Source organism: Crassostrea angulata, chromosome 9, assembly GCF_025612915.1.
Source record: "Crassostrea angulata isolate pt1a10 chromosome 9, ASM2561291v2, whole genome shotgun sequence".
Classification (NCBI taxonomy): Eukaryota; Metazoa; Mollusca; class Bivalvia; order Ostreida; family Ostreidae; genus Magallana; species Magallana angulata.
In genome coordinates, this window is record NC_069119.1 from 26244085 (window position 1) to 26258678 (window position 14594).

General features: G+C 35.2%; 1 protein-coding gene and 1 pseudogene across 4 annotated transcripts; both read left to right on the plus strand.

The window, feature by feature from the left end:
* Positions 1–3494: 3494 nt before the first annotated feature.
* LOC128162462 (uncharacterized) lies at positions 3495–9875 on the plus strand. 4 transcript variants are annotated; one of them, XM_052825674.1, is made up of 4 exons: positions 3495–4575; positions 4699–4760; positions 5382–5662; positions 7850–9875. In XM_052825674.1, exons 3-4 carry the CDS (start codon positions 5383–5385, stop codon positions 8851–8853), a joined length of 1284 nt encoding a protein of 427 aa, XP_052681634.1. In that variant the 5' UTR covers positions 3495–4575; positions 4699–4760; position 5382; the 3' UTR covers positions 8854–9875. The 4 variants fall into 4 exon arrangements, with proteins under 4 accessions (XP_052681634.1, XP_052681635.1, XP_052681633.1 ...); XM_052825675.1 differs by having other exon boundaries at positions 3495–3762; XM_052825673.1 differs by lacking the exons at positions 3495–4575; positions 4699–4760 and having other exon boundaries at positions 5334–5662.
* A 355-nt stretch (positions 9876–10230) lies between these two features.
* LOC128162981 (putative nuclease HARBI1) lies at positions 10231–10663 on the plus strand (annotated as a pseudogene).
* Positions 10664–14594: the final 3931 nt, after the last annotated feature.

Below are 14594 nucleotides of genomic sequence, written 5' to 3' on the forward strand. Positions count from 1 at the left end.
TCTCTGGGACCCCTCTTTATACAATAAATAATGTGAAATCTACATCAATTTTGATAGTTTTTCAGACACGAATAAATAAAAAACGACATCTTTAAAACAGTTTCCATAGTTCTGACACATTTCTGTTGCGGGGATAAAGTAATTATTGCTATTCCTAAGAAACTATCACCGCGGAAAATTATCGTGGTTTGTACGCGAGGTAAATAACAGTCATTTAATTATAATGGAGAAGACAAATTAAATTTTTGAATGTTTTTAATTTGAGGAATTGAGCACATTGAGGTACAATTTTCTTTTTCACATCTATACATGTATGATTTTTTAAATAAAAAACAATAACTATTATATATATTTTTTAAATATAATAACTAGTAAGTAGTTGATGAAAAAAATGTACCTACATTGTATATGCTCTCATATATTTTGATCGCTTTACAAAGTGTGTGTGTGGGGGGGGGGGGGGGGGGGGGGGGCAGAACGAAAATATAGGGAATTGGAAGTTAACAACTTAACAGTGTACCCCTACCAAATGTTTAGTTTTATATCTTGCGTAGGATTTTCTTATTTGGGTAAAAAATAGTATTCCATGAAGGTACAATGTCAAAGATTACGTGTATGCAAAAATAAGTGTAAAATTCGAATACTTTACATTATTTATTTTTTGTTATTCTACCGAGGGACCATATGGCACAATATCTTTTGAACGCCCATTGTTGCTCAGGTGAGCGATGTGGCCCCATGGGCCTCTTGTTTCACTTGACATTAGAAATAAACTAGATATAATATAGAAGTTATCCTAATTACTCAAGACATGAGCAGGCCTAAAGTCCATGTTCATTTTGAGAGAGTTAGCTCTCTAGGCTACGAAAGCCGAGAAGGATCATTCGAGATTCGAGATTCGAAATACGAGATTCGAAATACGAGATTCGAGATTCGAAATTCGAGATTCAATATCTAAATTAACCAATCAAATCATGGATCTGAAACCTGTATCCTAGCAACATCAAACTGTTCTAAATAAAGATCTTTCGTACATGCTTTTTCCTACAAATAAATGTCTTAATAGCTCTTATATAGTGGTTATAAAATGGTTAAATTAACATTGATGAATTAACCCCACACAGTATAAACAATTAAATTAGAAATAACACTGTTGGCTTTGCGAATCTAAGAGGTTTTGTTTGCCCTGTATGTATTTCCCCCCCCCCCCCCCCCCGAAAAATTTTAACCCGGAGTGTATTCGCCCCAACTGTGTAAAAATCGGCTCGCGAAGAAAGATCGGTTTAATCTAAATGTTTTAGCTATGAAACGAAACTCAATGAAATAATCGACATGTCAAAATATAGGTTATGATAAAGTTTTAAACCATAGAAGATATAATGATTTACAACCTCAAAGACAAAAATCCAGATAAGAATAGTGTATTGTAGGGTATGGCAATGCCATTGTCGATATGAGAGAGAGAGAGAGAGAGAGAGAGAGAGAGAGAGAGAGAGAGAGAGAGAGAGAGAGAGAGAGACAGACAGACAGACAGACAGACAGACACAGAGAGAGTTTTGTAGTGTCAAATTCAGTTTGATTTAGAATTTGAAATTGATTTGATTTGTTACAAGCATTAAGCCTCTAAAACGAGAAAAGAGAGGAGGTAGCTAACTTTCTGTGTAGCTCCATAACGATGCACTGTAGATAAATTATGAGTAGTTTTACTTTTGATAAACAGGCACATATCCGTACTTGATTTTTAATTTGACTCTTATAATCGGATTTAATATTCCAATAATTATAGGGTAGGAAAGAGTAGACGGGACTTTTTTGCGCATATCCTACTGTACCATTCATTCAACACAGGTATTAGCACTCATCGAGTTCGACTTGCTTTCCTTTTCTTTCATCCACTGGATATAGAGCTATTAATTTTTGAAAATATTTTGAATTTATGGCCTGATTATATATAAATTAGAGCTGCGCTGGTGCATATATTTACCCAAATGGACCAAAATATAACCAAATGAATCTAAAAATTTTGACAAAATTAGTTTTAAACGTACGACTCTTTTTCAATTCTAATCGGGTATGTCCTTTAGAAAAATCTTGAACCACACACATTTTAGCAAATAAAACGGCAATTGTTTCATTTTTTAAGGGGAGGGAGGTGGTGCCGGTAAAGGACATGTATTGCTTGTGGCAGTTGTGCTATACTCTCATTTGTTATAATAGGTACTACTACATATTGATATTATAAAATGAAAGTTTCCAATTACACTGTACATAGCTTCTATTACGCATTTTGACCCGTGCGATAGTTTAAAACAATTTTCAAAGCATTTAATGTAATTCAACCGATCATTTTTGAAATTTAATTTTCTGGATCCCCGCCTGATACGTCCGCCTTCTTGTATATTAGAATTACATGTACGTTGACCATATGTACACATTAACTTAATCGGCTATGTTATGTGACGAAAACATATTTTATCAATGTTTTTGCAGGATATGAAACAAATAACAGCCTATTTGTGGGTTTTTGCACTGATTATTTGAGATAATTTGCCGCCATCTTTTATGCATTCCACACACCACTCACAGTTTCTTTATTTGGTGTTCTGTGTGTATGGCGACAAATTGGTAAATTTGCACCACTCACCCCTTGTAGCTTCATCCTGATTACATTTTAGCTGGCTAAGTGTAATGTAGTAGTATATTAAATACACCCATCTTTGTTTGCAGTGCTTATTTACATCTTTAGAGATTTACTTACAAAAAAAGTAAACATTTGTATGACTTATATGTAATTATTGTCAATTTTGGTGCGGTGGGGGGTAGGGGGTAGGAAACTACAGAGAAACTTAACTTGGCTGTGAAACATATGCTTTTATTCTTTCTTGTTGATATATCAATGAATGAATTATAACAAAATATATGTACAACAATTAATTTTGAAATATTCATGCACAATCAAATAAAAGGTCTTACTGTTCTCTGCACAAGAAATCGGCAATGTCAACAAATTGGCACCCTATCATCCCTACCTTTAATTGTAGAGAGTAGGTATCCTTCTATATTGAAAACAATTCCAAAAGTAAGACTCATAATAAGTTGTTTACTGAGGAAAAGGAAAAAAATTGTATTTATTAATAATTCCGTATGATGTGATAATATCTCAATGATTTGTTTATAATCATAGTACTAGTGTATCACTGTATGCATACATAAAAACGATAAGTAATGCTTATATTTATTAGTGAAACAGGACAGATTATTTATATTTAGATTATTTAGATACATGTACTAATCTTCATGCGGGGATCTAGAAAGGAGGGGGTCAGGGGATCTGGACCCCCTCCTCGGGAAAATTGGAGCTTATTAGATTTACATAGTAAAAATTTTTAAAATTGGCCTAGGACCCCCTACAGAAAAAATTAGCTACGCTTATGAAGTTCTCTACCATAACCGCATTTTTACACAAAAACAGTTTATGTCAGTAAAATGTTTATGTAAGCTGCCAAATACATCATCTGCTTTACACGTGGGTCATTGTTTATGTTTACACTGGTGAATATTTTTAGCATGACTAGGCATGCGCATTCAGACCAATTAGGTAATTTTAGCTATGCGCATGCGCATTAATCCATTCTTTTGTTATTGTTTTCGCACTAAGAAAGACCAGCGCCTTTTCGAAGAAAAACAACATCTAATTATCAAGATCCGCCTCTAATAGGGACGTATAGTGCTTAGGAGGATATTCTTCAATTATAGCCATAGGTAAAAGTTTAAAATGTTTCGAAATATGCGTACTGTGGTGATAGCGTCCCTTGCTGGACTTTGAACCTTTGTTTACAAAATGGCGTCCACGTGAATTTGTTGATTGATAAAAGTTTTGAACATTCTGGCTCTGGATCATGTAACAATTAAATACCACCAATTAACTGTGTTCTAATATACATCTTATAATGTGTAGAGAATGACTACTTTGTGTATTGGAGATTCGCATGTGAAAAGACTGAAACGCTTTGTCAATACAAACGAGCCAGCGTCTATTACATACCGAATTTCTAACCTGGGTAATGTTCAGTACTACGGGATAAGTGGGGGATTAATTTCTAATAATAACCACTTACGTTTGATCGATGATGCTGTGAGACATTTTAAACCGTGTCATATAATTGTGATCTTTGGAGGAAACGACCTAGATTCGAATGACGAACATTTCCACCTGGAGTGTACATTAACTCGTTTGATAGCGTTTTTAACTCAGATCGGACATAGGTTTCATTTAGATACAGTGACTTGTATAACTTTCATCCCAAGACATGTGTGTCGTCATATTTCAGTGGATAAGTACAACGAACGTGTGAAAGAAGCCAATAAACTTCTATATGAACTTTGTGCACAGTCAAACATTATTTGTTGGAAGTTAAGAGGTTTTTATAACAGCGTGGAAAATATTTATTGTGATGGTGTCCACTTAAATAGTCTAGGTTTTCATAAACTTGTGCGACAAATCAGAGGGATTTTTCTTACTCGAGAACAGTATCCACGTTTTGACAGAAAGCTGGAAGACAGGGGCTTCTAGCTGTAATTTCATATAATTATTTTGTATTATGTAATGAAATCAAAACTCATTTTGTTTTATATTGATCAACCCACTATGTTTGAACCTGTATTCATGAATAATTAACTAGATAATATCTATTTCAGCTATTCCTGGGATTTTGCCAATTCCTGCCTGTTTTTATTCCATGTAATTTTGAATGCTTCAGGTAATATTTAGAATCTGTGGTGATTTCCATTATAAGACGAGAGATGAAATGCCAGGTGCATTTGATAGCTCATAGATGTATATATCTATACATATATTGTATACATATTCAACATTTATATGATTATGTATACATGCATTTTATGTAATAATGCAAATCAATATCATGACTTATTAAGGGAATTTTAAATACAATTATACCCTAAATATGCCTTGCATTCATACCATTCAGCTTAAGTGCTATTTATCAATGATACATACTACTGCATAATTATTATTATAAGTAAACCTCAATGCTATGTGGAACCTTTATGGTTTCTTCAGCTTAAGTGCTATGTTTTTGTAATAGTATCTGAGTGTGTTGATATATACATCAACATGATGTTGGCTAGCTTAAGTGCAATATAATATTATTTATAATTTATATATACAAGCCTGGAGGCTATATTTTTATCTTTAAAGTTCACTCAGCTTCAGTGCTATAATTCATATATCAGCATGTAGCTATATATACCTAATAATGTCAAGTTCAGCATTTTTATGTTGAATTATACCTGCTCAGGCTATTCTGCCTGCAATCCCTTATGCTAACTTCATTTTTAATTCCATTCCATTTGCACAGGATGGCCACCAGACCAAAACGTAGGAAACGTACAAGTGCTACAATTGTGTCACCAGAGGACCCTCCCTCATCCAGTGCTGTACAGCCTGACCCGTCGACTCCGCTTCCAACATCAATGATGGAAAATATGGTCAGCTCCTGTCTGGCGGCAATCACCCCAACGTTAAAAGAAACCGTTCAGCAATGCATAAAGGACTTTCATGACAAATCCAACCAAGAGGCTAGCTCTGCGGCAGATTCACAAATCTCACTACTTGAAGAACTAACCACCCCACCACAAGGTAATTCGTGTAGCACACCAGCATCTTCTTCTATTTCCCTCACCTTAGGAGTAGATGATAAACTTCGAAGGAGTATCCATGAGGGGCAATATGTGAAGTTTGCTTCTTTGCTCCCACCAGACAACGAATCTACTGATAATCGGTACCGTTCACTGGAAAAAGAAGGTCAACTGATTTTTGTTAAGCACAATGAAAAGCATTCAATACCCAACATGCCAAAATGGATGGAAGCATTCCACATTTTTGTGGCGGTATATTCGGAGAAATTCCCACAGGAAATAGGTAGTTTAATGACCTATGCCCAAACTATCCAAAAAATTGCAAATACCTGTGGAGACCAAGCAGCACTCTCTTATGACGAGAAGTTTAGGAAATGGAGGGAAAAGGACTCTGCTGCTTGCCCCTGGCATCAGAAGAACGTTGAGTTGTACCAGGAGGCTGTGGTTATGGGCCTAGACTTTAAACTACACAGCAAGAAACAGCAGCCCTTTCGTGCCCAAACCAGACATAAATACTGCTTTTCCTATAATAACAATGGGTTTTGTTCCAGTGGAAACGCCTGCCCCCATCCTCACGTCTGCCAATATTGTGCCGGAAAACACCCTCGGAAATCTTGTACCAGACCAAAGACTACCAAGCAACAAAACCCTCGATATAATGCATCTACCAGACAACCAATTGTCAATCGAAAACCTGAAGATCAGTACACCAATAAACCCTAAATTATTAGCAAATTTCCTTAAAGGCTACGATGCAGATCTTGCATCATTCTTGACGACAGGCTTCACCTTTGGATTTAAAATACCTTACCAAGGGCCACGGTCATTCAGATTGTCAAAAAACTTATCGTCTATAAATGGGAAGGAAAGCATTCTTCACCAACGCATTTCCAAAGAGTTAAAATCAAAGCACATCGCGGGGCCTTTCGAATTCCCTCCTTTTCCTAACATACAAGTGTCCCCCCTTGGCTTAGTTCCTAAGAAAACACCTGGTGAATTTAGGTTAATACATCATTTATCCTTTCCAGAAGGCAGCTCGATTAATCATTATATTCCACAACAGTTTTGCACTGTCCAATACCAATCAATTGACACCGCTATTAGTATTATCCAGCGATTGGGAAAAGGAACTCTCCTGGCCAAAACAGACCTTGAAAATGCATATAAACAGATTCCAATCCATCCAGATGACTTTGAACTCCTCGGTTTTATGATTGATAAAAAATATTATTTTGACAAAACCCTTCCCTTCGGATTAAGCTATTCTTGTAACTTATTTGAAAAATTCAGCACAGCACTTCAGTGGATTTTGGAGACAAAGTTTTCCGTTCAGCATTGTGTGCATCTATTGGATGATTTCTTATTCCTTGGCCCACCCCAGTCCTCTTCTTGCTATAGTTCATTAATGGCATTCTATATTTTAGCAAAAGACATTGGACTCCCTATCAATGCTTCAAAAACTGTCTACCCTTCCACAACCCTGACTTTTTTGGGTTTAGAGTTAGATACAGTGCTGTTTGAAATTAGATTGCCTCAGGACAAATTAATACGCTTAAAACAACAATTAGCTAAACTCCAAAACAGACGATCAGTGACACTTCTTGAATTACAGTCTCTTATAGGATTACTGAACTTTGCTTGCAACGTAGTTCCCCCGGGTCGTACCTTTTTGAGACGCTTAACAAACCTTACTATAGGTTTGTCTAAACCATACCACCATACCAGACTTAACTTGGAAGCTAGAGCTGACCTCAAAGCTTGGCAGATATTTTTAGATAATTTCAATGGCAAAGCTCTGTTTGTGTCAAATATCACACATACACCCTCATCCCTGCATTTTTTCACTGATGCGAGTAACGCAGGTTTTGGATGTGTATATAGAACAAAATGGTTTTTTGGTGCATTCGCCCCTGAATGGCTCGAATATCATATTTCTGTACGTGAATTTTTACCAATTGTTCTTGCTTTAGAAATATGGGGATCTAGTCTTAAAAACTGCACGGTAATCTTGCACTCAGATAATATGGCTGTCGTCCAAGTGATAAATAAAAACACTTCTAAGGACTCTTGCCTTATGAAACTTATGAGACGACTCATGATTTTATCCCTCTCTCATAATGTTCATTTTATTGCTGAACATATTCCAGGCAAATCAAATAAAGCTGCGGATTTACTTTCTCGCTTACAGGTGGACGAATTCAAAGCTCAGTTTCCTTTCATGGACAACGAACCCACCCAAGTCCCACAGGAGTTAGTTCATCTCTAAGTGCCACAACAAATATGTTATTACAAAACTCACTGTCGCAGTCAACCATAGTTTCATACCAATCAGCTTTCCAGTCTTATAAGCAATTTCTGGTGCAAACTTTTGGAGAACAAGTACAACTCTTACCACCTTCAGTTCAGCACATGTCAGCATTCATCGCCCATTGCTTCCAGAGTAACTTGGCAGCATCTACAACCAGAACTTTGATATCGTCTCTTAGCTTTATATTCAAATTGGGGGATTTTTCGGATGTAACCCAACACTTTATAATAAAGAAAATGCTTCAAGGCTACCAGAAATGCAAACCCTCGATGGATGCCAGACTACCAATCACTCCTTTGATATTAGGGAAACTTGTTAATGCACTTGAACATACGACATCATCTCCATTTTTAAGAGCTCTTCTACGTGCAATGTTTATTCTTGCCTTCTGTGCCTTTTTACGCGTAGGGGAAATTACTAAAACTGGTAATGCTAACCAACATTTCCTCAAATTTGGTGATATCTGTGTTAGCCAAGATGTGAGAGTCCGAAAATTTATTGATGTCAATATTCCACACTTCAAACATTCGAAATCACACCACACAACCCTGCGACTACAGGAGAATACTTCAACTCCTTACCTCTGTCCTTACCAAGCTGTGGTGCGCTACCTTGACTTGAGGAAACATTCTTCTTGCGCTGAACCACTTTTCTCTTTTTTGGATGGTAAGCCAATTACCCGTCATTATTTTACACAACAGATGCAAGCAGCATTATCTTTCTGTGATCTTAATCTACATAATTATCATACACATAGTTTTCGAATCGGAGCGGCATCTACAGCTGCTGCCAAGGGTTTTACAGAACTACAAATCCAGACTATGGGACGATGGAACTCTAACGCATTTCGGAAATACATTAGAATCCCAACTCTACAGTTATGAAAACTTTCTTCATCCAGATCTTGAAGACAGGGGCTTCAGATCAATGACAAACACATATTTTTACTACCACACAGTCAAGGGCTGTTGGTCTTTTTCACTGTTTTATTGTGTTTTGGTATGGGGCGTTAACAAGACAGCCTAGTTTTGGCTTGGGAACTAGCTAACAAAACATAGCCTACCTTGTTACGGTGGCAGATGAACGCCCCATTTTCTCAGGTCTTTTATGTATATTTGATACTTTTTTATTGACTAGTCCTTTTGTTATGCCAATATGTGCCAATGATATACGTAATACTAGTTATGGCATATGAGAGTATATCTTTGTTTGTTCTTGCTTTATATTTTGCAATGTTTTTAATTTGAACAAGTAAAGGACTCTGTCATTGTTAGTTATATATATGTATATATGTCTTGTATATATGTTGCTTTATATAATGTCATTTATTTACTTAATAAATGACCTTTTTACCTTTATATGAGTTGAAGTATTTTTCTTGGCAGGCTGACATAAAAACAGTTTATGTCAGTAAAATGTTTATGTAAGCTGCCAAATACATCATCTGCTTTACACGTGGGTCATTGTTTATGTTTACACTGGTGAATATTTTTAGCATGACTAGGCATGCGCATTCAGACCAATTAGGTAATTTTAGCTATGCGCATGCGCATTAATCCATTCTTTTGTTATTGTTTTCGCACTAACCGCCACCCACCCCTCCTCCTTATGTCAAATTTTTGTCTATGTGTTCGGCAGATGAACGCCCCATTTTCTCAGGTCTTTTATGTATATTTGATACTTTTTTATTGACTAGTCCTTTTGTTATGCCAATATGTGCCAATGATATACGTAATACTAGTTATGGCATATGAGAGTATATCTTTGTTTGTTCTTGCTTTATATTTTGCAATGTTTTTAATTTGAACAAGTAAAGGACTCTGTCATTGTTAGTTATATATATGTATATATGTCTTGTATATATGTTGCTTTATATAATGTCATTTATTTACTTAATAAATGACCTTTTTACCTTTATATGAGTTGAAGTATTTTTCTTGGCAGGCTGACATAAAAGGGGTGAATAAACCCGTGGGCATGTTCACGAAGCTATCTTAGGACTAGGATATGTCTCAGACATCACTTAGGACACGTCTTAGTCCTAAGTCAATTTCTTGAAGCCGTCCTATTTTAGGACATGTCTTAAAAAATATCTTAACTTTAAGACATCCTAACAGGTGTCTTAACTAGTAAAAATGGCCGTCGCCTATTACAACTACATAAGAAGAAGAAACACAAACCTACATCGCGAGCGCATATTTCGAGAAATCGACAACCATTCCATTAATGTGCAGGCTGTGTGTGATTCAAAGCTTAAACTAATGAACATTGTAGCAAAATGGCTAGGCAGCACACACGACTCTTTCATTCTAGAAAACAGTACGTTGAAAAATATGTTTGAGAGGGGTGCAATTCCTGAGGGGTGGCTCCTTGGGGACAGCGGCTATTCCCCGCGGCCTTGGCTGCTCACTCCAGTGCTGAACCCAACAACCAGACCTTCAGGACAAGGAATAGCGTGGAACGCAGCTTCGGAGTCCTAAAATCAAGATTTAGGTGCCTCGACACAAGTGGAGGATCTCTCTTTTATTCACCCACGAAGGCATGCACAACATGTGTATTAACAATGGAGTCCCCATTCCGGCTGACTGTGTCGATGCCCGTGACAGAGGACGAATTGGGCGCCCCCAGTACATTGGTCCCATCAACGACGGAGTGACAGTGAGAAACAGACTCATCAACAGACGATTTGCTTAAATTTGTACATGTATCTATTTTATCATATTGATATATGTTTTTAATACGCCATAATACTCTGAAAGTAATAATATTAAAATTATCATATTTACATTTTACATAATGATTCTTCATTGAGGTTATTGCATAAGAATTTTAAAAATCAAAATCAATAGTTATATAAACAACTTCGACTTCTTGTTATCTATATATGTTTAATATTACATCTTATTAATATAATAATTAGATAATTGTTTACACTTACCGTGATCAAGACTAGGACTCAATGCAGCCTCAACTACCGGTACATCAGCTGATTCGCTCATATTGGATGGACCGGGGGTTGCGGTACCGAGTTCTGTCTCCCTGCAACATCAATACCCCCAGGAATTCCGTCAATGGGCATGTCCCCAATTATACCTATCACCGACTCCTCAAGAGGCGTCAGATCAGCCGGCGGCGGTCCTCCTCCAGTCTTTTTTTAGCTCTCTTTTGTTTTGCTGCTTTTTCTTTGTTTCTGACATGTACATGTATGTTGTCCGTTTCTTTCGTATCTCATCCACATTCCTGGCATGTCCGGAAGAGTTGAAGGAATTGACTTTTTCGTAAATTGCCTCCCATACTCGCTTTTTTGTGTTGTTTGTCGTTACCGTCGAAAGTTTCGAAAACAAGACTCCTTTGCATTTTCCACTTCTTTGAGAATGATTTGAATTTCAGCCTCAGAAAAGTTAGGATTTCTTTTTCTTGATGACATGGCTATGGTTCACTCGCTTAATATGTATAATGTAATGAATAGGCCCTGGACAGAACTGGACGCACGGGTGATTTAAGACTGGCGCGAATTAAAACCAATTACAAATATCATTGGCTGATCATATAAAAACATAAAGAAGGTACACGTGCTTTTACAAGTGTATGTTGACTGCTGTGTGAACCATTCATTTACATACATTAGCTTTTCCTAAAAGTATTTATTTACATGTTAAAATTCCATAATATTGAAGACAATCACTTACATTTATTGGATTAAAGGCAGATAAAAAATCCAAAAGAACAATAATGTAGTGAATGTTTCACAAGAAATCTCTCTCTCTCTCTCTCTCTCTCTCTCTCTCTCTCTCTCTCTCTCTCTCTCTCTCTCTCTCTCTAAAACAAGATCTGGTGGAAATATGAAGTTCGGGAGTTTTCGTAAAGTTGAAATAGACACACAGGAATCATGTGAAAATATAAATACTTTATTAAGACGATTTTATTTACTCTATTTATGATATATGTACCCAAATTATGTTTTCTGATTGAAAAAAATACATTCCAAAGAATAGAACAGTATTTTGTATCATCGTTTTAAACTGTTTTTCTTGTAAGGATACATACAAACTGAAATTAAGATGTCTTAAATTAGGACACATCTGAGATAGCTTCGAGAAACATCCTATAAGATATATCTCAGACTGGTCATAAGATTCGTCTTAAGATATGTCTTAGGACATGTCTTAAGACGAATCTTAAGATACTTTCGTGAACATGCCACCCGGGTTTTAAACTATTACTGGTGGTGAAATACCTTAGGGTTCAAACGCATCAGGTGGAAATGCACCAGGGCAAACAAAATCACTTAGATCCGCGAAGCACACTGCATTATTACTAGTCTACTTAGATATTCTGTGTAAAAGTAAATACAAATAATTATTTATTTAGTTAGGTAGGGAGAAGTGAACATAGCATTTATTTGTATATAAGAGCATGTACGTATGATTTTTATTTAGAACAGTTTGATGTCGCTAGGATACATATATATTTTCAGATCCTTGATTTGATTGGTTAATTTAGATATTGAATCTCGAATTTCGAATCTCGAATCTCGTATTTCGAATCTCGTATTTCGAATCTCGAATCTCGAATGATCCTTCTCGGCTTTCGTACTAGGCTGACTGCCAATCATACTTTTTTTTTACTTGTTCCCTTTTTTTCATTTTTGCATTGTCACTTTACAATATATGCAATGTAATATATTTTTTATTGTTCATTGGATTCTTATCAACACTATAATTTATGTAGTTAAGAGAATTAACATATTGTCATTATCATTATCATTTAAGCAAACAAAAATGTGTGTTTAGAAAAAAAAATGCTATTGTTCCGTTAATGGCTGAAGTCCATCTATTAGGCAAGTCCATCCAATTAGTCTAATTCATAAATATGATTATGAAAATATATATCATCATTGGTCAACAATGTACTTTTTTTCTTTTTAGAGTCCCGGTAGCCTATCTTATATTTCTTTTAGGCAACCGATTAATTTGTGTTTGATATATGTCTCATGTATCTATGTTGATAAATCAGGAACAAATAGCTACGATAATCGTAATCAGGGTAATTTTTTAGATTTAAAGCTTATTAATATCAATTATTGGGTAAAAATGCATCTTCCTTTTTTTATTCTCTTGTGACTTTTTATGTTCAACATTTTTTCTTATTTTGTCTTATTTAGTTAACTTTCTATTTTGTTAATGATGAATGTTTCTGTAAGTCTAGTTAAGATATGTAAAATGTCATCAGTAATTATTTTCTAACTGTATGAAATACATGTCAACTAGGAAATATTCTGTTATCCAAATAAAGGGGCATGGTCACGATTTTGGTCAAATTCTATATTCCTGTTAATATTTTTTACAATGCTTTAGTAATGCATTTCTCGTGATTAAATGAAAGAGAGCCATTTGTAGAGATATAAGCAAGATACAGGGGTTTACAATTCTTCATACAATGTCATGTAAATAAGGCTCGTGCTCTGTTTTTGTTTACATAGATTCTATATACCAATAAAAAAATCTTTTTCAATCTGATTTGTCTATCTTTTCATACATTTTAGGAAGAAAGAAGCAGTTCCTTACGTTAAACACATTCATTTCAGGTCAAACTGGAGTTTTTCACTTCAACATTCAAAATGTAAACAAACGCTTTGTTTACATAGCAAAGAATTGTAAGCTCTGTCACTCGCTTATGACTCAACGAATGACACTCAAAGTGTGGTTGCCTATTACACTTTAAAAATGCCTTACTACAGCATTGTAAACATTAAAATCGTTTCAATAAGGTTTGATCAAAATCGTAACCATGCCCCTTTAAATCTGTAAGGACCTACCTTAAACAGGGGGACATGAAAAAATGAATGTGTTAAAAACGGTATATTTTAAACATATTTGTATCATTAAAGCATGTCAACATACTTTTATTGCATGTGGCCATGATTTGTCTCAACAATAATTAATTTTTTCATTAATATCGTGAATACTTTTTTGCGATTTTTCAAGTTTTTTTCTGCTTTGTTTGTTTGTTTGTTTGTTTGTTTTTGGTTTTTTGTTTGTTTTTTTTTTAGAAAAACTTACCAAGATTAATTGTTTCCCTTATCAAACTAATACCTTGACATAAGTCGTAATCAAAAAACATTCGTCTGCTTTCATCTAATCGATTCCATAAATAGATCATGAAACCAATCAAAATCTGTTTTGAAAATAAAACTTACAAAAAAATAATTAGCATAATATTTGCGCATTTTATAAATTTTAAAAAAATATCAAAATTTGCGAAAACTTCTTTAACAAGAGGTCCATGGGCCACATCGCTCACCTGAAAACAGTTACTTATATAATTTTATATCAGTTTTTTAAAAACATTTTACTAAATAAACATATTTCTAAGTTAAACTTTAAATACCTCTTGGGGCCTGGGTATTGGTCCGGGGGTCACGATTTTAAAAATTTAGAATCTACATCATCTTAGAATGCTTTATTATAATCCCACAAGTTTTACATGTATCATTGTAGTTCTTAAGAAGATTTTAAATATTTTCCTAATATATTTTTATGTTAAACTTTGACCCCTCTTGAGGCCTGGGTATTGGTCCGGTGGTCACGATTTTAACAACTAAGAATCTATCTACAATATTTGA